The 23,818-nt window shown below is 53.2% G+C and overlaps 1 protein-coding gene across 8 annotated transcripts in view; it reads right to left on the reverse strand.

Annotated features, from left to right (window-relative positions):
- Positions 1-7,594: 7,594 nt before the first annotated feature.
- CEP164 (centrosomal protein 164) overlaps positions 7,595-23,818 on the reverse strand; it is a 31,843-nt gene continuing 15,619 nt past the window's right edge. For 5 of the 8 annotated variants that reach the window (XM_051638406.1, XM_051638410.1, XM_051638407.1 and 2 more), the window contains 20 exons: positions 22,410-22,553; positions 19,661-19,882; positions 19,057-19,188; positions 18,412-18,628; positions 17,751-17,828; positions 17,348-17,479; positions 16,921-17,043; positions 16,605-16,748; positions 15,737-15,820; positions 14,854-14,922; positions 14,324-14,502; positions 13,670-13,796; positions 13,198-13,265; positions 12,832-13,039; positions 12,173-12,280; positions 11,189-11,303; positions 10,513-10,860; positions 10,002-10,068; positions 9,359-9,481; positions 7,595-8,600 (listed from right to left, as the gene is read on the reverse strand). In XM_051638406.1, the coding sequence (XP_051494366.1) occupies positions 8,501-8,600; positions 9,359-9,481; positions 10,002-10,068; positions 10,513-10,860; positions 11,189-11,303; positions 12,173-12,280; positions 12,832-13,039; positions 13,198-13,265; positions 13,670-13,796; positions 14,324-14,502; positions 14,854-14,922; positions 15,737-15,820; positions 16,605-16,748; positions 16,921-17,043; positions 17,348-17,479; positions 17,751-17,828; positions 18,412-18,628; positions 19,057-19,188; positions 19,661-19,882; positions 22,410-22,553 (2,788 nt within the window). In that variant the 3' untranslated portion in view covers positions 7,595-8,500. The remainder of the gene's footprint in view (positions 8,601-9,358; positions 9,482-10,001; positions 10,069-10,512; positions 10,861-11,188; positions 11,304-12,172; positions 12,281-12,831; positions 13,040-13,197; positions 13,266-13,669; positions 13,797-14,323; positions 14,503-14,853; positions 14,923-15,736; positions 15,821-16,604; positions 16,749-16,920; positions 17,044-17,347; positions 17,480-17,750; positions 17,829-18,411; positions 18,629-19,056; positions 19,189-19,660; positions 19,883-22,409; positions 22,554-23,818) is intronic. The other 3 variants (XM_051638411.1, XM_051638409.1, XM_051638408.1) reach the window with 2 other exon arrangements.

A 23,818-nucleotide genomic window follows, 5' to 3' on the forward strand; every position in this document is an offset into this window, starting at 1 on the left:
GCAGCCTCCCCCCATAGTAACCACCCAGGAGTTGGAGGAAGGTTCAAGGTTCAAGCCACACTGGCCAAACTCAGCCCTCAACAGCAAATGGGCCAAAAACCCCACTGGGCTCAGAAATCCAAAGAGAAATCCACCCCTCTCTGCTCACAGCAAACCTCCTGGAATCACCTCCCAAGGGAAGTGGTGGATTCTCTTACACTGGACAGTTTTAAGACTCAGCTTGACAGGGAGCTGAGCCACCTCATTTCAACTATATTATTACCTAAAAAGGTTGGACCAGATGATCCTTGAGGTTCCTTCCAACCTGGCATTCTATGGTTCTATGATATGATTCCTCCCATTTCTCCACTGGCCCAGAGCTTGGGGCTTTCATGTTCTCTCTTCCTCAACAACCCACATGCTCCAAAAGCCTGCACTGGGAAAGTGGTGCTAAAACCCAGGACAACCTTGGGGTGCTGCCCCCACCAGCCTGGGAGCAGTTAGGCTTTGCTGGCCCAAGGGACAGGACAGGGTGGCTGGGTGACAGTGGGCACTGAACCCAAGGCTGTCTGTGGAAGGAGCTCGACTCACCAAGACAGGCCCAGCCAGCAAAGGGTCAGCACCTTGCTCACTCCCAGCAGTGACCAGCACCACCAGCAGAGGATCTACAGCTGCACATGTGCCAGGAGCACACATCAGGGAGCAGGGGCACAGTCACCACAGCCACAAAGCTCAGGGTACAGGACAGACAGGAGGGAGGGACAGTGCAGGGCATGGGTGGCCGAAGCATCTACTTCTCCTCCTTCTGCTGCTGGTATCTCCTGAAGTGGGTCTGGATGGCGAGGGCTGCCTTCTCAGAAGGATCACTGAAGAACCTGCCCTCGCTGCTGGCCTCGGGGCTCAGGCTGCCTGGGATGAGAACAAAGCATCGCAGTGAGCGCAGCCCTGAACAGGCTCCCCAAGCAGGACAGGGCTCTGATCACCCCCCGGGAGTCAGCCCAGCCCCCGTGCACCCCAGGGTTCCTGCAGAGAGCCCACAGATGGGAGAACTTCACACCCTTACGGAGGTGGAAGAGGCTGAAGAGGCCACAGCATGAAACCATGACTCTGCCAGCTCACAGGGAGCATCTCCAGGGCGGAGGGAGCTGGAGCAGGAGGCACAGGAAGCCCAGCCCCCCTGGCACTGCTGAGCCCTCTGTTTACACAGCTTTACTCCCCAAAGGCCTCAGCTTCCCCCACGTTTAATCACCAAGTATGATACTCACTTACTTTCACGCACACAAATAAGATTAGAAAGAAGCCCGGCACTGCACAGCAATAAAGCTCTCACACTGACAAATGGGATCCTTCCCCACCCCACGCTTAATGTGGCATTAGGGAAGTATTGTGAAATTCAACAGGAGCTGAATCAGAGCACTCAGCAGTGCTCCTGTAAGCGACTGTGTCACTGCTAAGCACCCCCTGAGCAGCCATCAGAAATCCTGGTGCCAGATGCTGCTGGATAAACTCACCACTGTCACCTGAACCTATTTTTATTCACATCCTAAAAGAAACTGCAAACTCAAAAGATACACAAGAAGAGTCCAGGCTGGGAACCAGCTCCCTCCTGCCCTGTTCACAAGACACACGGTGAGCCATAAATCCTGCCCACCATGAAAATCCAACAGGAAGGCTGGGGAGCCACTGGGACACGCACTGGGGGGTGTTTGCACCCTGCTGCTGGGCCATGGTTGGCAGCACCCAGCCCCATCCCTCCACCCCTCGTTATCCGATTGCCACCCCGAGAATAGAAGCACCCAAATCCTCTTTGCTGAGTGCTTGACTTCAGCTGAGGGGCAGAGTCTGGGAGATAAGAGTGAGGCAGAAACAGAGGCAAATTCCTGAATCTACAAGTTCCTGAATCACTGGGATTCTGCCAGGCAAGGAGAAGGGCCAGCAGGGCTGGTTTAGGGGACAGTGACCCCAGGGATTGAGTGGGGCAGATTTTGTAGGAAGAGGGAAGGAGGGATCTCCACACACAAACGTGCTATTGTTCAACCATACAACACTGGGCCCTTCACTTGGTGATGTTTCAAGTTTTAAGGAGCACCTCTCCATCCAGCCCAGCTCCCATGCCCTCCCATGGCAGCAGAATGGGACACACTCTGCAGGGAGAGGGATTGACTGGCAGAGCAGCACAGCCAGCAATCCACAGGCTGGGCTGAAGGGAAAGCTTATCCCAGGCAGCTTCCCACCCACAAAGCTGACATCCCAAATAGCTGTTCACAATGGCACCAAGACAGGTTTTTGGAAGCAATGACAATAAGGGCCCAGGTGGAGCATGCCTGCTCTTCTGTTGCATCCCACCATCACAACCATGAGTTTCCCAACTGCTTGGGCAGGGCTGCCTGCCTCCCTGCTCCACACTCACCTTTCTCTCCAGAAATCGAGTAGACGCTGTTGTGCCGAGAGCTCCTGCCTCTCTAGAAAGGTAGAGAACAAAAATACAACAGAGTTTGTTCTGTATCAGGCCGAGGCAGTGAGAACAGTCCCCTTCAGACTGGCTGGGAAGCTCCAAAAGGTACAAGGCCAGTCTCACAAGCTTTCCACTATCCACTGTGCCCTTTGGGAAACTTTCAAATGCTTCCTGTTGTCCTCTTACAAAGCACTGATCAATTCATTTGCATTTGTGAGAAGTCCTCCAAGGAGAAGCAGAAAAGGGCTTTGTATCAGATCTGGGAGATGTGCTGGCAGCATCTTTGGGGTCTACTGGCCGCTTACTGAGTTTATTTCTTCTGCAGCACCTGGGATGTCAGGTCTACTAGGGGACATTTTCATTCCTAAAAAATAAGCTTCAGTTGATCCACAAATACCTTTCCTACATTTAGCAGCTTATCCTGCCTCCTGGCATTACCCTGTTTTCTGTCAAGGGAAAGAGACCAAGGTGCCCGCTTGCCCAAGCCCTCTGCTCCGAGCAGCCGGTCTGGGCACAGTGCTGTCCCCCCCCCTGTCCCCTGTGCCCCCAGGATCCAGCCCTCACCTCGCTCTCCCGGCTGCTGCGGCGGCTCTGGCTCACACACTGGATCTGCCAGGGCAGGGGCTGGTACACCAGGTATGGCAGGGGCTCCTCATGGAACAGGCGGCTCCCGAACTGGACACAAAGGGTTTGCAGCAGGTAAGAGGACAGGAGAGAAGCAGAAGAAGCAACAGAAAGACCTGCTCCTCCACATGCATCCCCAGTGATCCCAACCCACGGCCAGCCCAGAAGACAGTTCCACTTTCTTTCCTCTGCCCGATGAACAGAAGTTCTAGACAGGAGGGTTTTCCTTCCTTCCCAACCCAAAGAGCTCCAAAACTCAATGTCCACACTGGTAGCATTTTCTTACCAGACTGGGAAGCCCAAGCACCTGCACTTGCTTCCTGCAGCACAACAGGGAGCTGTACCCTGCCAGGCTCTGATACACCTGCTAATGCTACAGTGATGGAAACTCAAATGTGCCCCCAAGCCAACACCTCAGGCGTCTTGCTGAGGACATGCAGTCCCACTCAGGGTCTGCTCATCACTGCAGGGGTTCATGGCACAGCCACAGCTGCACTGGAGCAGGAGCTGGGCATCCCCAGCCCACAGAAACAGCCAAACCCACATTGCCCACTGCTCACTACCCTCCCTAGTAAGATAACCCACACACTCCTAGAAATAAAATGGAAAGCAATAAATCCTCCCTGCTGCCAGGCCAGCCCAGACTCACCTGTCGAAACGCTCTCACCACAAAGAACAGGGCTGTCATCAGGGTGGCCAGCATGGCTGGGGGCTCCGAGGGGCTTCCTCCGTCCTGGGAAGTCACAGCTCTGGGAGCAAAGCCCGGAGTCTCTGCACAGCTGGGGACTGAAATGTCCCTTCTTCGGCAGGCAGAGGCCAAACCCCCTAATGAGCTTATGGCTGCCATTCATCTTGGCAGAGTAATCGTGCACTGTCCTTTTGCTCTTCTAATCGCTGAGTTTCTCCAACATATACTGTTCTGGCATTCCAGGAAAAGCAAATCCTCTTCTCCTGCAGCTCAGCAGGACTCCAGCAGAGCCTCCCATGCCCAGCAGGCACCTACAGCTCAGAGGGGACCTGGATTTCTCAGAGCCACCCTCTGCTCTTTGCCCAGCAGCTGCCTCAGGAGTGGGGTAAGGGACTTGTGCCCAAAGATGCCTACATGGCAGCTACCTGGGCAGCATGGGTTCCCATCAGAGACCTCCCTTCTCCAATAGTTTTGCATCCCAGCTCTCCAGAGGGCAAAGACACACAAGTGCAGATTGTGCACAGCAGGAACTGGGGGTACTCAAGGCTTGGCAGTGGTTTTGTTTTGGTTTTAAGAATGTGTCTCTAACAATCAGGCTTCATTTCTGCACACCCAGCTGATCCACATGCTGTTCTTCCTGTGCCTCATTAGTCCTCCAGCTCCAAGAGCTCTCCTCTCTGCCCAGTGTGTAGAGCAGGAATCACACTCCTTCCTCTCCAACCCTCCCTGCACTAGCAGAGCACAACCATGGCATCCCAGCCCCTGCACATGTCCATGTGCCTCACACACCCTCCAACCACCTTTGGCTTTTCTGCTCTACCAGTAGCTCCAAACACATCACAGTCACCTGGCATCCCCACATCTCCAGCCATCTGAACCTAACAAAGCACTGTGCAAGACAATCCAAGCCAGAAACATCAGGGCAGGTGTTGAACACCCCCTCTGCCCACCACCCCCTTCACTGGCCACGTTACCCATCTGCAGCCTCCCAGCAGGGTGTCCTCAGCCAGGACGCACGAGGTGATTCTGTGGGTGCCCAGTTTGGGGAGAGGCAGCCAGTGCTGCAGTGCTCCAACACAAGCTCCAAAAAACTGAGTCTCCCAGGACAGCCTGCCTGAAAGTGAAAAATCCCAAAGGAGTAAACATGCACAGCTGGGAAGGGCTGCTCTGGGTGTCCCAGGGCTGCTAGAGGGAGGTGACAAGGGGGAAGGAAGGCACAGGAAGGGCACATCTCCAACCCTGTGTGATTCCTGGGTGAGCCTTGTCTGTGGCCACTCCAGCAGGACCCCAGTGGGCACACTGTGCCCAAATCCACCACTACTCCCAAATACACAGATGAATCAGGAGCAGCAGCTGATTTGCACAGTTAGCGCCCATTTTAACACAGCTCAAGTTGCCAGAGAACAGCTCCAGAGCTAAGCACTGCTCCTATCCAGTGCACCTCAGATCTCCCCATATCCCAGGGAGAATTTCCCACTGCTCCAGCAGGGACCCCAGCACCTTTGCCCACCCCACAGGCTCCCAGCTGAGCCAGCCCTGGGCTGCTCCTGCACAGCCCCTCCACCAACCTTGACGAAGCTCTGGAGCGAGGCAGCCACTGCAGGAGCCTGGATGACAGGTTTATGAAAGGGCAGGATATGAGCCCGTGAAAAGCTGTCCTGCTGGCTGAAAGCCCCATGAGGAATTGCTTTTGTAGTTTGGTCTTTTAGCTTCCTCTCTGCCCCTGCATTTTCTACCCTGACCAGGTACTTAATTGAATAATGGCCATAAAGCCACAGCAAGCTGAAGTGGTCTTGGAAATTGCCAGAAATGACCTTGACAAGACAAAACATGAAGCAGCCCAGAGACAAGAGAAGGGAAGATGTGAAAGGTAAGTACAAGCTGGATCTCCAGGGCTACAACAGAACATCTCCACAAGAAAAACACAGAGCTACAGGCATCACCATCATACAAAACAAGCTCATTTTGATTTAATTTGCGTACAAAACCAGATACAGCCACTGCCACAAGTTTCAACAGGAAAAACAAACATGTTTCAAACCAAGTTATTGCTACAAAAAGAGGCATTTCTCCACACTAATACACAGTTCTTTGGACACACAGCCTGGACTCAGCACCGTGGCTGTGGGCACAGCCTCCCCCTGCAACAGCACAGACCCTCAGGGCCCGTCCTCAAACAGCCACCTGGAAGGACTGTCACAGCTCCCACCAACCACCAGGAAACTAAAACCAAGACCCCTGCAGACAGGGATTAGCTGCAATCCTACAGCAGACAGGAAACCTGCACTGTGATCCATCCCTTCCTGCATCCTGCTCCTCCAGGCTGTTCCCTGGGGCACCTCAGCTCTCTCCCCTCAGCCAGAGCCACGAGAACCAGCCAGGATTTCCTCAGCAGGGACACCAGTGGGATGTTCTCCACTGGCAGTGCCTGGAGAAGGAACCATCCTGCACCTTGTTAGCAAGCAGAAGGTGGGAGAACATGGACCTGACTGGGGGTTCGAGCTGTCCTAGGACAAAGGCTGGCCAAGTAATGAAAAGCATTCTAAGAAGTCAGCAAAAAACCCACAAAAAAAACCATAGGTAAACATTAAACATTCTTAAGAGTTTTAAAATCTTGTTCATCAAAAATATATCTCTGTTTGCATGTAAACATCCCCCGGGTGCTCTCGCAGTGTGAGCTACTGGGATGTGGTGCCAGCACCCAGGATGTGGTGCCAGCACCCAGGGTGTGCAGCAGGAGGCTCTGCTTTCCTCTGCCACATGTCAGCAGCACAGCCAGGAACACCAACAGCAGGGGGGTGCAGAGCAGCCCCCCAACACCCTCCCTGCACCAGCCGTCTCCAGAGAGAGAGGCTTTGAAGCTGTTTTCTCACAGATGGGATCTCTTGAAATGCAGACTTTCTGCATCAGACAAAGTGGCAAATGGTTCAGCGTTTTTAAAAGCATAAAATATTTAAAGTCAGCTTGGAGGAAATACTGACAAAGACAATCAAATCCCACACTTCCCACTCAGCAGCACAAGAGCCTGACGGGTCCCTGTTGGGTAGAGCAGCACCATCTGCCCCCTCCCAGCTCCATGCTGACATGTTCTGGATGAGCCCCTCCCCAGGAGCCCCACTGCAGCCCCCCCGAGGAGCCAAGCAGCAGCTGAGGGCAGAGCTGAGTGTCCCAGCCCCTCGGCTGTGTTTCCAGCCCTGGAGAGGAGCCCATTCCATGGCCCCAGAGAGTGGCTGTGCCCAGACTCCAGCCAAGCTGCTGCAGGAGCCAGCCCAGGCTCTGAGGGCTCAGGACTGTCCCCCAGTGTGTGGAAGGAGACCCCATCTGTGAGCTGGGCTCTGCTCCCTCTCCCTGGGGATGCAGGTGGGGCTTTGTCTCACAGCTCTGTTCCTCAGCAGCACCTGCACCAGCATCACCACCCCCAGCTCTCAGCACCCCTGCTCCATGCTGCCATCAGAGCATGTGTACAGAAGCAGGGAGCCCTTTTCCAGAACACCCATCATGAAAAGTCACCCCTGGTTCAGCTCCTATGGCTTTGTCCCCAAAAGAGGGGAATGTTCCCCAAGAGTCAGAACTTGTCCCCCACTCCAGAAAGGGACAATTGTACAGCACCAACCATCCTCTGGACACTTCTACACCAACAACTCTGCCAGGACAACTGTACATGGATCAGCAGATGATCCTCATCCTGTACCTTGGAACAGAACCCTGTTCAGCTCAGTGAACTCACACTTGAGGAACAGGCAGCTCTGCTCACAGGGCTCTGATTTCTTCAAGGAAACTGAGTATATCCACAGGAGTGTATGAGTCACACCATTTGTAACACGAAAAATTAATGAGACAAAGGCAACTCAATCAAACATGAGATATTTTCTAAAAGTAACGTTAAACAAACGCAATTAAAAAAATCAAAACACAGCTTTTAAAAGTGATGTTCAGGGCTGTGACCTCAAACAAGCTGTTCGTAATACACTCAGTTGAGTCACTTCTATCTGATGGCTCATTTTCCAAGCTACAGATGGTGTGCCTGGCACACCTGAACCCCCAGTGTGCACACCCACTCCTGGCAGAGAGCAGAGCTGCTGCTCCTTGGGGTCTGCTCATGGAGCTGAGCAGAGCCCTGTTCCAAGGTGCTGAACCAACGCCCTCTGCCAACCCCTGTACAGTTATCCTGCTGGAGAGTTCAGTGCAGAAGTGTCCAGCAGAGAGCTGGTGGCATTCAGCAGGCCAGCAGCAAGTTGACTGTGGCAAACAGTTGTCCCAGACCCTCCCACTCTGTCCCCAGACTCCACAGCCATTCCACTGCTTGTCCTACTCACGCCCATGCCAGAGGCAGTGACTTGTCCCACCTGCAATTGAGCATTTGCTGGGCATCAGCACAGGCTCATTTCCTGGCACATTTCCTCTAGCAAAGTCTCAGCTGGATTCACGTTCTCTCCCTTGACCAGTTACTCAAAGTCCTCCATGATTCACAGCTCTGGCTCACGATCGCTAGAATACTAATGAGAGAACTGTTGATTTATTGCAGCCCTGATATTTCAGCACTGGATTAAACAGTCTATAAAGTATATTTGGACACATTTCAGGATTAGAAGAATCCACCTGGGAAGTTCACTCCCTCCTTCCCCTGCTCCCTTGTAAAGAGACTTTCTTTCAAGGGCACAGCAAAGACACAGTGGAGACACGGGGGCACCGCTGGAGCCCACGGCGGCAGGCAGAGCACAGGGGGCCCAGACACCAGAGCCCAGTCCCACCTCTCAGTAATGGTAGACTTTAATTTGCCTGTTTTCATCCAGTCCTAGCTGAAGGAGGCTGGGGCTGCGGGCAGGGGTCTTCTCTGGACCTAGGAAGAGAGGTCTGGCAGGTGGGTGAAGGAAAAGCCTGGCTCACAGGAGGGATCAGCAGGCAGGAGCCCAGCAGGCAGGACAGGTATGGGGCAGGAGCCCTCCTGGCACACACACTGTGTTTATCCTGCTGCATCCAACTCCAATGGAATTACAGGGGGATTAGGGAATCTAAAGGAGCACCGTGTGCTGTCAGAGCAGCAACCCTGAGGGATTTGCTGCTAATGTCAGTGTACACTGCAGAGGAGATACCGACAGCCCAGCATAATGCTGTTACACCACCAGCCTAGAAATATCCCCACAAACAGTGCTGTGAGGTCTCACTCACTGCATCCAACTGCAGACCCAGGCTGAAAGGAGAGCTTGGCCAGGAGCCCCAGCCCTCCCTGCCCAGCCACGTGCTGCCCCACATGCTTCCCTGCCACCTCCTCCCTTCTGGGCTGTTTTAAATTTTTAAATTCTCCCATCACCAGCTCCAGCTGCTGCGTGTCGTGGCAGAGCAGCAGCATGACAGAGCATCACAGCACAACTAAAAAGAGAGAAGAGACTTTCTCAGTCAAGTACAGCTCAAAGAAGAGCAAGCAGGTCACTCATGCTCTAACTGCTAAACACCACTTTCCTTTGTGGAACTGGACACTGAAGGAGAGGCTGAGGCTTCGCAGCTGCCGTTCAGTGCTGTAGTGCTCCTGATTCACTCACCTCCTGCTGTCTCCTCCTACCTGCTGCAGGCAGCTGGAGTGCCATTAAAGACCAGACTCAGGCAAAGGATACACTTGTGAATCCCTCTTGAAGTCTTCTAGCCACTTCTTGTTGCTCTCAATCATTCCTTGAATATTCATCTTGTCTGACTCCCGGCTCCAGAACTGGGAGTGCTGGAACTGCCGTATTTGCTCTCTATGGCATGAGAGAGACAGTGCAAGTGGGAAAGAGAGGACCAGGCAGAGATGATCCGAGAGAGGACAAATTAAATGCTTGGCTGCCTCAGAAAGAGCCATGGTTAACAAAAAACCAACCTCCTCTTGGCTCCAAGTCCTCTGCCCAACCACATCTCAGATAAAAGCTGCAGCAGCCGCCACCACTAGGCTGCTGGTTTTGTCTGTGCAGCACCAGGAAGGTTTGGGTGGCAGCTCTGGCTCCATCTCCCCCCAGTATTGCTGCTCACAGCAGAGCCATGGGGCCCAGCACATAAAACCTTGGACCCTGGTCCTGGCATGAAGGTTCTCAGCACTGCTACCAGGGCAGCTTCAAAAGGCAGTGCTTGTGTCTAACTTGTCTGCTTAGTAATATCCAACTTCTAATTCTGTTACTTCCTTGTTATATGAAATGTGACCTACAAATCATTCCAGAGAAACAAAAGCAATGAAAGAGCAGCAAAACCACAATGAAACAACAACTCCAGGAAAAACACCCTTACCCTGCAGGTACATATCCCAGCTTGTTGTCCAGAGGCTTGGAATTCCCACTGAGTGTTGGGAGCCCACCTGGAAAACAGATATTAAATACAGGTCCCCAGATCAACAGTCTTCACATCTGGGTGCATTTGCTTTCTTGTCCTACAAGACACTGTTCCTAGAAGCAGAGCCAGCAGCTGAGGACACAGGGGTGGCATGGCCACCAGGTTGGTGAGCCCTATCTGCAATGCACAGCAGGCTCCCAGCAAAGCTAGGCTGGCTCCTCCTTTGTTCCCTTCTTTATTAACTGATTCTCAGGTGTATTTTAAAGGCTGAAGAGCTCTGGAAGCAGGATGACCAGATGAGCTACATGCTTCACTTCCTGGAATGAGGAAGCCTTTTCCTTATTCTTTATCCCATTAACACCAGCAGGTCTGGCCTTCCCAGCATGGGAAGGATGAGCCAGTGACAACTTGCAGGGCTGTGAAATAAAGAGCCCTGGGGAAGCAGATGGATCAGAGACAGGAGACTTACTGGGGAAATACTTGTGCCACTTCTCGGCCAGGATGCTGTCCACTGACTGTCCAGCTGCACAGGAGTGGCTGGAGCTCAGCCCAGTGCTCCAGGCCCACGGCTCCTCCAGAGACCCTCTGATGGGGGGTCCCAGGGAGCCACCTGCCCCCAGCCCTGCCAAGGAGGTGTAGGTGGACAGAGGGACACCACGATGGGGCGTTGAGGTGAGGAGTGGAGACTGGTGACTGTTCAGAGAGTCCAAGATGCCAAGGACCCCGTTCAGCTCACTGGTGATATGCTGCAGAGAGGATTTCAAGTACTGGACCTTGTCTGGCTGTGGGACAGGCCGTACATCAGCTCTCAAATCAACTGGCAGAAGAGAGAGGGGAAAAAAGGGATCACTGGGAAGGCAAAGGAGATGCTGTCTCCCCAGCAGAACATGCACTTCCCACCATGTTACGCTCCAAGCTCAGCTAAGGGATCAGGGAAAGGGAATGGCTCAAACCAGGGCGGTGGGAAATAAGTTTCCCAAATCAAGTGTCTGTACAGAGCAGCCCTAGTCACGGGCAGCAGACCTGCCTCAGACAGCAACAAACACAAGTGACAACAACAGAGGTACAGCAGAGAGGCAGGAGGGAAAGAACAAGGTCTTTCATCACACAGGGGGCACAGCCTCTCCAGGCAGCCAGGCACTCACATTTAGGCTGATGGAGATTTACACTGGATGAGCTGTTTGTGTCCTCAGAGCTGCTGAGATCAAAAGTCACCATCTTCCTGCACCCAGCACTCTTCAGCGTGTCTTCATCTGAAAGCTGGGCAAAAGAAGGTGACAGCTGTGTCAACAGGCCCTTCCAGGCAGAAGTCAGGATGTTTGGAGCTGCAAATAAGCCTCAGAACTCTTGCATGGGCTGGGTTCTCTGTGCACCAAGGACAAGAGCTTGCCCAAAGGTCTCGTGCACTGGCATCTGCTGCTGCCCTGCCTGAGGCCACGTGGTTGTGGGCAGAGCCAGATTCCCAGGCTTGCCTTGCTCACGAAGCAGGTTCCATCCCAGCACACACAAGGTGACCTGCCCTTGTTTTCTCTAGGCTCAAATCATGTGGCTTTTTCCAGCTGCTTTCTGCACCCACACACTTAACTGTGACTCTAAATGTCTCCAGCAGAGGGAAGGAACAGTATCTGCCATCTTGACCAAGATACAGACAGTACATAAAACATCTCACAAGACATCTAACCATCCTGGTGTGAGGTTTTACTTTACATTGTGAGCTATTCCAGCACACTGGGGTTAACACCAATTCATTCCCGATCCAAACAAGCTTGCCATCCTGTGCACCCAGCAGGTTTTCTCCACCCAAGTCCATCCCCACCACCAGCAGCTCTGCCAGGCAAGTTGCCACTGTGGGAGAACATCTCCACCCAACCCCAGCCCAGCTTCTCCTGTAACCTGCAGACCCAGCAATTCACGGGGGTCTCACAGCCCAGTCAGTCTCCCCCACCCTCTGGCCAGCCTTCTCTTCCCCCATTCCCAGCCTGACACACCAGTCTGCTCCCAGAGATGGTGTTTCTAAAATCCAGCTCCACTGCCAAGCACATCTCTGGCCACCAGCTAAGCAGCCCTCACCAGGACAAAAGCCCTGCAGAGCCTCCAGCCCTGGGGAGGAGGCCACAGGCACAGGTTACCTCCTCCAGCAGCGAGGACTCCAGCTGGCTCAGCTTCTCCTCCTTCTTCTTCAGCAGCACCTGCCCCTTCCGCATAGCTGACTTCATCTCATCCAACTGCTTTGCTTCCTGCAGCGGAAAATTGAACAAAAGTCACAGGAAATCATCTATGTTAGTGGCCGTGGTGGCTTTACTTGTCTCACTTCCACTCAGCATGGGAAATCAGGCTGCTGGAATAAAACTGCTCCCAAGTCTTCGAGAGCATGGGAAGTGGAGTGTCCAGAGGGCAGAGCACACACTCAAAGCAAGTTCATCCCCAGGAAAAGGAGGTTTCACTGCACTTGCACTGTATTTTCATTACATTTGCACTGTATTTTCATTATATTTGCACTGTATTTTCACTGTTTTCCTGAACAGCTCCTGGCCTTCCTGAAGTGATCCACGGCCAACCTGAGAGGGGAAGGACCCTGACCCTCATGTTACAATGAGGAGGACACAAACATGACCAAATGCTGCCTGTCTCTCCTGAAAACATGCAAGGCCTGATTTCCAGGAGCACTGAGCAGCCACAGGTGCCTGTCACTGCAGCTGCAGCACCAGGGCCCCATCCCAGGGCTCTGGATTCCCCTGCGCAGCCCCGATGCCCAACACCCCAGCACAGGCAGCCCAGGGGGGCTCACCTGCTCCAGGTTCTGGCGCACGCCCTCCAGGAGCTGGGAGCTGTCAGGATCCTGCAGCACCTCCTGTGCCTTCTGCATGTCCTGGCGCCACTGCTGCTTGGCAGCGCTCAGCACCGTGTGCCTCTTCCTCATGGAGCGCGTCTGGCGCAGCAGGAACTCCTTGGCATTCCGGATGGAGAGCCCTTCTGCAGAGATGTATCTCCTGACACTGCACAGAAGAGACAGGCTGTGCCATCCTGCAGGCCCCCGTGCAGCACCCTCCCCAGGACAGGTCATCACTGCAAGGTGTGTAAACCCAAGCCAGAGTGTTTGCTTGTGAAACCAAAGCAAGAGCTTCCCCAGCACGGCTGGCATGTGGACACTCACTGATCCAGCTGGAACTCGCTGTCCTCCTGGCTGGGAGAGGGTGGGGAAGCAGGATCCCTGGACGAGTGCTGAGGAGTTGAAACATTTCAGAAACTCAGAAATACGTACAGGAAACAGAACCCCAGGACTCCGTGAGCATCCAGTTAGGGGGGCAAAAATTCATTGCAACTTCACTGTGGTGCTGCCCAGATCCACCAGGACATTCTGTGTCACTTGTTAACAGTAACAAAGACATTTCTATCCCTGACTCAAGCCCTGCTTTTGACTCCAAGAGCACTCAAGTACCTGACACTCCTCCCCCCTCGGTAATTACAGACAGAAATCAACAAATGCTACTAAACACATCGGTGTCCCCTGGCAAAGAAAAAAGCCTCCCTGCATCTCAAACGAGTTCACAGAGAAGGAACAAACACTGGGATTTTCAAGGGAGTTGGATGACAGGGCAGACACCTTTACAGTCTGCCTTACTCACAGCTTGAATATTTTCTCTCAGGTCTTCAATGCGGAGCTCAGCTTTCCTTCTTGGAGATTCCACACTTTCTTCTGCCTCCAGTTCTTTCAAAGTCTCCTGCTTGCTCCTGACAGCTGCCTCCTGCTCACTGCCCCAGGAAAAGGCAAGAGGCAGCACTGGATTAGACCAGGAATCTATCTGTGATGATGTCCACAGTGACCTCCAGTGTCCAGGAGGGAAAGGGCCAAGACAAGGAACCACAGAAATCGTCATGGTTGGAAAGGACCTCTAAGATCACTGTGGGGTGACTCAGACATAACCCCTGGCTGGGCAGGGAAATGTTACTTCACACCCTTACCCAGCTCAGCTACCTTGGGAAAATCTTTTCTTCACATTCCAATGCCCCCCACCAAGCACTTCATTAAAGGCAAAAATTAACCTGACAAGCAGAGGCAAAGGGACAAATTTCCACAGCGAGTTATTAATAGATCTGGAAACAGAGCCCAGGAGCTCCCTGCCCTCATCATGCATTAAAACCACCCCTGGGGTTCTGAAGGAACATGGCCCAACACACAGGCAGCTCAGAGGTGCAGGAGAGGTCCAGGTGAGGTTGGAGGGGTTTCTGTCCAGGCCACAGGGCAGATTTCTTTGCATGAGAATTTTCCACACACATACCTGATGCGTTTCTGCAGCCTCTGGCTTCGGGTCTGCAACAAATCCACCTGGGCCTCCAACTCAGCCTTCTGGTCCTGGAGCTCTTCTAGAGACCTGCGCAGCTGCCGGATGGACTCGAGGAGGTTGGCATGTTCCTTCCTGTTCTCCTCCAGGCGGACTTGAGAAGCTAAAGCAGCTTCCTAGAAGAAAAACATGAAATAAATCCCTCACAGCAATTTCTCCAACACCAAAATGAAAGCACAGCACTCACAAGGGACTCGCTACCTGCACGGGTCACAGGAGGACCCAGAGCTACACGTGCACACACCAATCCTGGGAGAACAGGACTGTCTCATTTTGGGAAACAGCTCAAAGCTAAGCAAACTCCCAGCAGGATGGCACCCCAGGCTGAGCCAGAGAGGGATTTTCAGACTCAGAATCAAGGAGCAACAGTTTCCTCTCTGAAATCCATAATCCCAGCGTGCTCCCACCACAGCAGCCGCACAGCCCCTCCCCACAGCTCAGGCACATCCCACCTAACATGTACATACGTCTCTTTCCTGCTCTGTCCGTTTGTCTTCATCCAGCAGCTGCTGCCTCTTCTGTCTCAAAGACTCCTCCTGTTTACAGACAAGTAAGTTGGTGAGTGTGAGAGCTGGTGAGTGTGAGAGCAAGGAGACTGCCCAGCTGAGGAGCACCCGGAGCACAGGGGCCAGGTCCAAGTCCCAGGACTCAGGATTGTTGCCAGTTTTGCTTTATTCCTCCCCTCCTTCGAGTTCCTTTCCCTTTATTTGACTTCAAGAAAGAATCTGGGAATATTTGCACTCCTGAGGAAGAGCACCCCTTCCTGCTCAGCTGTGAGAGTATTCAAGGTACATGGCCATTCCTGCAGGACATTGCTTTTGGGAAGCCTCTGGTTGCCTCCAGCATTTCTCCATGTTTTCCCTTCCTCACTCCAATCCTGCTGGGAAAGGAAGGGCTGACAGAAGCAAGGTTATCTACAGCCCAGGCACAGGCCAGGACGTGGAGGTCAGGTAGGCAAGAGCATCAGGCAGTGAGTTTTGCCAGCTCCACTGGAGCATTTGGAGTTGTTCCCTCTCCACCCTGCTGCCGAAGATACAGAAACATTCTTTCCCTCTTCATGGCAGCAGGGAGGAGATAAGTCAGGGACTGACTAAAATCCAAAGTGATGCTGAGCAGGACACACTGCCTTGAAAGGCCTTGATGGTCCCTCAGTCCCTCACTGCCTCCCAGAGCACCCACCTGCCCTGCAAACATCACTGGGGTGCTGAGCCCTGCTCTGACTTGTGACACAAATTCTACCAGTAACTTGGGTGGGAGAAGTCCTAGCTGAGCACTCAGAAGGGTTTCCCCAGGAGGAGCAGCCAGAGCATGGGCTGGAAAACCTCTGAGAGCCCACCCAGACAGACTCACCTGGCTGAGGAGCTCAGCTGACCTGACTTTGACATTCTTCATGCGGATCTCAAGCTCATTTTCTGAATCCTGCAGTTCTCTTTCCTGCAAGGAGCAGAAATGGACAATTGTACACCAGCAACTGTCCAGCAGATGCTTCTACACCTCTGTCTCACCACTAGGAGAACTGTACATGGGTCAGCAGCAGGCAACTGTTCACCTCCATGAACAGATCCTCGGGGAGCAGCAGCTCTGGTCAAGGGGCTGATTTCTGCCAGGAAACTGGGTTTAAACAGGGGATTCAGGTGCCCAAGTCACACCACGTGTAACACGTGCAGGCTGATGAGTCTCACACCTTCAGTGCACGTGGCCAGCAGAGGTGTCCACCTCGCTCTGCAGCTGGTTTTGGTCACCTCATGATGGGGTAAAGGCAACTCTATCAAACATACTATGAACAGCACGTTTCAGGTCTCAGTCCTGAACACCATTAAAAGTGTTTTGATGGGGTTTTTTAAATTGCATTTAACATGACTTTTAGAAGCTATCTCCCCTTTGATTGAGTAGCCATTGTCTCACCAGCAAGGTAGCTGTGGCTGACAGCTGTCACAGAGCTGCTGGGCTCCTCACTCAGAATCACACACCTCGGTTGGAAAAGACCTTAAAGACCGGGCAGGGCAGGGCGGGGCAGGGCGGGGCGGGGCAGGGCGGGGCAGGGCAGGGCGGGGCAGGGCGGGGCGGGGCAGGGCGGGGCAGGGCTCTGCCACCACGCGGAACAACAAGAACCAGGACAGCCTGACCCGCCACTTGTGCCACCCGGGGCTGTAGAGGCTGGCAGGCACACCGAGGTGTTCCCAGACCCTTTCCAAGCAGCCAGGTGCCCCGTCCTCACCTTCTGGCTGTGCCGGAGCTGCAGGGCAACGAGCCGCGTCTCCAGCTCTGTTCGCAGGGCGCCCAGCTCCGCGTCCTGCCGCTGCCGCAGCCGCCCCAGCTCCCCCCGCAGCCCCGACAGCAGCTCCGCCCTTTGCTGCCGCTCCTGGAGGGGGGAGAAAGACGCGGAGAAGCAGCTGAGCGTGCACGGAATGTTTTGACAGCTCATCCTCACAAGCCCAGCCAAAATTTCCCTTCCCTCAGGGCAGCAACGCTGCTGGAAGGAAGGTTTCCAGGCTGGGATGGGCACAGCCCTCAGTGCTCTCCCCCAGAGGTACCTCCTCCTCGTACTGGTCCCGAATCCGTGCTAGGGCCTCCTGGTGCTCCTCTCTCATCCTCTCCAGCTTCCTCTCGTGGTCCTTTTCCACTTCCAGGCGTTTCTCTCTCATAAGCTCGCTGAGCTGCAGGGATGACACGGAGAGATGGTGTCTCCAACCTACAGCACCACCAGGGCCCCCCCGAGGGAACAAGGTCTCACGCCAGCAGAAGGACTCGAGTTCAGAGAACCTTCCAGCTGGGCTCAGGCTGTGGCCCGGGTAGAACAAGGCAGGCAGCCTGGCGAGGGGAGATGCTGCAGGGTTGTCCCCTCCCCTGAGGCACCACTGTCACCCCTGGGCAGGGGATGTGGCCTCTCAGACCTCACCAGGCATCCAAGGGGAGATGGTGAAGAACCTCCAGCACAACACTTGCCAGGTGAACACTTGCCTCACGTTCATACTCTGTTACTTGAAAGGCTTTCTGCTGCACCCTCTGCTCTGCTCTCTGCAGGTCCTCGTGCAGCTGAGCCTCCTCACTCCTCTGTGCCTCTGCTATCTGGGTCTGCAGGCTGGAAATGACCTGCCATGAAAGCCACCCACGGAGACTCGTCACCCTCCTGACAAGATCCATTTAGTGCCCTCCTACAGAGAGCAAGCAGCACGGCAGAGACCAGCGTGTGCAGTCTCACCACCCCCTACTTGGAGCATGTCCAAATGCTGAGCCAGACCAGAAACACATTTAGGAAGTGGAAAAAAAAAAAAGAAAAAAAAAAGAGCCACCCTTCCCCGGCCACCTTTGGTGACAGTGTGGGGAAAAAAGCCATTTACATTCTAAGGACACCATCTTTTACCTGACGATGCTTCTCCTCTGCTGCAGATTTCAGCTCCTGGAGTTCAGCTGCAAACTGTTTCTCGAGCTCTCCTACTGCCTACAGGAACAGGAGCAAGACAGTCTGCTGGAAAACCTCTGCGTGTGGGGACAGGCTGTACAAGATGCATGTGCAATTAACACCTATTCATAAACACCAATAAAACACAACGGTGAACTCCTCAGAAAGTGCTTTACATCCAAGGTGCCTTTAATGTCTATGGACTTTCCCTCCCAGGAGATGCCAACAGTCCTGCTGTGCTGGAAGGGCTACAAACCACCTCTGTGCAAGAACTGCCCAGGCTCTTTGGAGGACTCCAGCAGCAGCCAAGGAGGTTTTCTGGGCTGATGAGCTTGGTTTAAGCCTGGCAGAGACACACCATGACCCTTCTCTTTTCTTCAGACACAATATGGCCATTTAAATAATTGTTATTTAACCACCATTGTAACAAAACCAGGGGGAACACTCCTCCCCACCTCAGTCCCACCTCGCACAACACACCCAGCATCTTTCCTTCTCATTAAGGCAGTCATTGCTAAAGCACATGCAGGTCTTATTTACTCTCAACACTTCAGCACTGCCACACAGGCCAGGTCAGCATAAGCAGCACAGGTCTGACCCTAGCTGGCCATAAAGGTCTCACCTCCTTCTTTTCCCTGTCTAATCTCTCCTTAAGCTCACGCAGGAATTGTTCCTTCTCTTGTTCCAGCTCAGTCATATCCTTCTGCTGAGCTTCCTCCATTTCCAACTTCATTTTCTTCAAAGCAAGCTGCTGTTTCCTCTCCAGGCTCTCCTTCTCCATTGCCCACTGGGATTCCCACTCTTCTCTCAGTTTCTGCAGTGTGGCCTCTTGCTCTGCCCTGGTGGGTTTGTGACGAGACAGACAGAAGCAAGTCAGAATTCAGTCCTTTACCCGTGGGTTCCATTTCAGAACCAGGACCAGGAGAAGACACTGCTAGAGAATAGGACATGCAGGCTGGGAGAAACTGAGAACGACAGCACAAAGATTCACAAGTGGATCAACTAAGGCCTTGGAAACCAAGTCTCTTCAGGACACTTGTGTCCTAGATGTCTCTGCAGTAACATCTCATCAGCTCAGAGCTGTTACCACCAAGATCCACCAGCTCTGCCCGTGGCCAAGCAGGTCCCCTGCACATACAGCATCATGGCCAGGGCCACCAAGGAAGGACACCAGTTTGGGAGGCTCCAGATGGCTGGTGCCACCACTTTGAGGGGCTGCTGGTGGCATGCAAGACGCTCCCCTCCCAAACCAAGCAAAACTTTTCACCTTATCTTCTCCACCTCTGCCTCAGTCTCTGAGGTGATCTTGGCTCGCAGCTTCGAGAGCCTCTCAGTTTCCTCCTTCCTGACACGCAGCTCCTCCTCCTCAAAGATCTTTGCCAGATCTTCTTTTAGAGTCCTGAGAGATGAGCAGCCAGAAACAAACAAACAAAACCACAAAAAAAACAAAAGAAGAAAGGTTCAGGAGCACAGAACTGGAAACTCTTCCCAGGTTGACCATAAGAGAGAGGTTTGGAGATCCAGAGGCTGCCTGTGCTCCAGGTGGAGCTCACCTTCAGGAGGTGGGAAGATGCTCCATCTGTATCCAAGCAGACTCTCCTGAGGCAGAGCCTGCTGGGCACACAGCTCCCACTGCACAGCTCCACACCTTTCCATGTGGGGAGATCCTCATGTCCAGGACTGCCTGGGACAGGCACAGTCCTGCATCCCCTCCCCAAAAGCCGCCTTCTCACCCCTCTGCCCACAGCTCTGCAAGGCAGCCCTGCTTCCAAGGGGGGTGACACCAGCACCAGCCTGTGCCCACCAGCAATGAAATCGCAGCTCAGAAAGTCTCAGGGGAGAAACAAAGAGGTGGAGTGAAAACCAAGTACCTGAGGCATTTTTCCTGTTGCTGATGAAGCTTCTCAGGTTCCTCTTCCTCCTGCTGCCCCATCTCCTCCAGGAACTGCTGAATTTTCTCCTCCTTTTCTTGCACCAAATTTATCTTCTCTGGCTTGAGCTCTGTCTCCAGCTCCATGGCTATTCCCTCCAGGGATTCCTCACTGGGCTGGTTCAAGGACTGTTGATGCTCCATCTCATTCCCAGCTTGCCTACTAAAAAGACAAATGTCCTTTGGCAAAAGGGTGATGGAAAACTGAGTAACATGAAAGGGACAGCAACATCCCCCAGAGACCATCAGCCCCAAACCAAAAATCTCTGAGCCACCTCCTCTAGATGGAAAGGGAAAACTGGGTGCCACCAACTCTGACCCATCCACTGAGCACCAGGGACCCCGTCATCTCCATGAGCAGACTCCAAGGAGCAGCAGCTCTGCTCTCTGCCAGGAATGGGTGTGCACACGGGGGGTTCAGGTGTGCCAGGCACACCATCTGTAGCACAGAAAGGAACCATCAGATAGAGGCGACTGAGTCGAGTCTATTACAAACAGCTTGTTTGAGGTCACAGCCCTGAACATCACTTACAAACTGTGTTTTGATGTCTAACTGCATTTTTTTTTTAATATCACTTTTAAAACCTGTTTTGATTTTTTTTTTTAATTGCAATAGTTTAATGTTACTTATAGAAAATGTTGGTGGAAGTTTTACAATAGCATTTAACAATACTTTTAAAAATTGTAAATTGCATTTGCTGAACATTACTTTTAGAAAACACCTCAAGTTTCATTGAGTTGCCTTTGTCTTATTGTGACTTTTTCATTTCTCACGTTTCAGTGGCCTTTATCTCCTTGCTAATTGCTCATGTTACAAATGGTGTGACCACTTGAACACCCCTATATATAAACCCAGTTTCCTTGCAGGAACCAGAGCCCCGTGAGCTGAGACACTGCTCCCCAGGGGTCTGTTTGAAAGTACCAAACATGGTTCTGCCCATGGAGCTGAACCAGCACCATCTGCTGCTCCGTGCACAGCTGTCCTGGTGGACAGTCAGCAGTGCAGAAGAGTCCAGCAGGCAGTTGGCCAGCAGAGAGCTGTGCTAGACCCACTCCAGAAGCTCCATCATGGACAAAATAAAAGGACATGCTCTCGGGTCCTAAATGACTCGTATTTTGGCCAACTGCAGCTCACCTTGCCAGGGTGACACAGGCCTTCAGCTTCATGAAGGATCCAGCAGCTGCAAAGGCCTGGCTGGGCTGCCAGGCACGAGCAGACACAACAGGCACCTGTGTGTGTGCAGCCCAGGGCTTGGCAGAGCTGCCCACAGACCAGGGGTTCCTCTGCAATCTAAAGCGTGCTGGGAGTTTGCAGCTCTAGGCAAGGGAAAGCCCTGAGTGCTCCAAAAATTCAAACCCAATCTGTTTCTAATTAAGTGAGGGTTTTTTTCAGACAGAGAGAAGCAACAGTATAAAGTGTTAGAGAGGCTGAAGGGGAAGGAGGGGGAAATGAAGGTTAGTCTAGGAACAAAATTTCCATTCTTTGCTAGTGACAGGTGGAGCAGCAAAGTCTCATTGTGCTCCAAGACTGCTAGGTAAGGCAGAGGGACTTCTGTTTTACCAGGAACCAGGGAAACAACAGCCCCAATAATACAGAATCATAGAATCATGGAGTCATAGAATGGTTTGGGTTGGAAGGGATTTAAAGATCATCCAGTTCCAACCCCCCTGCATGGGCAGGGACTCCTCCCTCTAGAGCAGGTTGCTCAGAGCCCCATCCAGCCTGCCCTTGGACACTTCCAGGGTTGGGCTTTAAGTCCAAGGAAGAAGTTCCCTTTTACAGCCATTAGCAAGAAGAACAAGGGAGAGGGAAGAGGAGTTGGGTTCTGGAGAAATCCTGCTAAGCAAGTGCTGCCCTGTAGTGCTGCATGCTCTGGGGCAGCTGCAGAGGGTGCTGCAGCAGGTGCCTTTGTCAGGCTGTGAGCAGAGCAATGCAGCCTCTTCCACCTTTCTGGCATGTTCTTCCTTTTGCCCCTGCTCTTGCTTAAAGAGAGATCCAGCCACACACACCTTTACACAACTCAACACTATGGCCAATAGCAACAGGGAGATCCTGGGCTGGTCTCCACAGCAAAGATTGTTTCTCCACCACTTTGTCCTGAGAGAAGTGCTGCCTGTTTTCCCCAATTGCATTTGCTGATCTGTCATTGGAGGTGGAAAGCCCAGTCAGCACAGTCACTTGTATCCAGATCTGCTATTGCAGTAGAGCTGGGGGAAGGAATCTGCAGAACCCCACGACAGACCCCTGGCTTCTGCAGGGAGCCCGAGCTCAACCATCCTGAGCTCTGACCTTATTCAGTCCATGCAGCCAATGTCCCAAGTGACCTTAAAAACTGGGTGATTTGTTGGGCTTTTCTTGTTCCCTCCAGTCCCAACACATGTGAAAGCATTTGACAAAGGCGTGTGACCCCAAGCAGCCCTGTTAGCGACACGGGAAAGGAGGAGAGTTTTCCAAGCACAAAGCCAGCAGCTCCTCCCAGCCCTGCAGAGCCCTTTGCAGCAGCTCTTGCCCTGCCCAGCCTGTTCCCTTGGCACCCACCAGCCCCCAGCTTTGCACGGGAGAGGAGGGGGCTCTGACATGCCCCCGAAACCACAGTCTGCTTCACACACTGACTTCAAACACCACGAAGGGCAAACAAAGGACAGGGACTGTCACTCCCACAACACCAGGACTGAAACGAAGCCCTTACACTTCCTGTGGGGCAGCAAGCTCCTCCAGACTGCTCAGGCTCCCCGGTGATCCCAGCTCTTGGGCCACAACCTCCTCCTGGCCCGGATTCTCTAAAGCAACACAGTTCCCTTCTGGCACTTCACCAGCGCTTTGATCCCTCTCACTTTGCAGCACAAAAAAAGGGTAACAAAAGACCAGATTAGCATGGATTAGATCCCAGTGGCTGCTGCAGGTAGACAAGAGAGAGGATGTGCAGATGGGCACCAAGCCATGCCTGCCAACAGACCTGTTTGTCCAACATGGGGCTGCCAAAGGCACAGCAAAGCTCCAAACCATCCCCACCACCTCACGCCCTGCCAGGCTAACAGGCAGCTGAGGACTTACTGGGGGCCAGTCTCAACATGCTGAATCACTTCCCTGGATTATCCCCCTCTTTTTCCAGGTCCCTAGGGAATTTCCCCAAGTTAAATCAGCCCTCTTAGCAATACTCACACTGTTGTCCAAATTACAGATGGCAATGTTGGCAGGCATGTTTACACCTACAGTCCTACTTCATCCTGAAGTACAGAGAAGAGAGACAAGGCAAGCAGGAGCCAGCTTCACAGGCAGAGAGAAAGGCAGGATGCACAGCAGGGAAGCAGGTACCAAGTGATAAGGAGACAATTCCTGCAGGCAGCACACGTTTTCGGGGGCTTTCACATGAACAGCTCCTCTAAGAACAAGGCTGCAAATCCCAAGTGCACAGAGCCAGTCATTAAGATGGGCTGCAGCTTCTTCACAGGTTTTCCTGGCACAGGCAACAGCTTCTTGGTTCCCAGTGCCCCAGAGTGTATGTAAGGCTGTGCAGAGGCTAAGAGTTTTGACACGATTAATCTATAAACGCCACGAGCTGCAGCTCTGAAAGGCAGAGGGGAGGGGCTCGAGAGAGCTGGGAGCTCCCTGCTCAGCATGGTGTTCCAGCTGCTTTGAACAAGTCTCCACAAACAGGCTGGAAACAGCTTCCCTGGACAGCCTGGTCCTCACAGTAACTACGGGCCTGGGAGGCAGCCCTGCTCTGGGGGTCACTGCTGGTGGCACCTGGAGGGAGGTCTCCACACACCAGGGAACATCGTAGCTGGCACCTGGTCACCCAGCGACTTGCTCTAGGCCACCCTATGGATGGAGAAGGAAGAGAGCTGCTGACCTTCCTGCCAGACCCTCCATCCCACAGTAAGAGGCACCAGGCTGGCCCTGGGTGCCTCCAGCTGCCAGTTCTGCCCAGCCAGGAGCTGGCAGCCCAGTGGGACCAGCGCTGGTCGAGGCTGGGGCTGCCTCAGGACCAGGAAGGTCCATCGTGGGGCAACAGCCAGTGGCCAAGTCTCCCATGATGAAATGCCACAGAGCACAACACACAACATCAGCAGATTCAGACCATCTCAGCAAGAGAGC

The sequence above is a fragment of the Apus apus genome, chromosome 22, assembly GCF_020740795.1.
Source record: "Apus apus isolate bApuApu2 chromosome 22, bApuApu2.pri.cur, whole genome shotgun sequence".
NCBI classification, from domain to species: Eukaryota; Metazoa; Chordata; class Aves; order Apodiformes; family Apodidae; genus Apus; species Apus apus.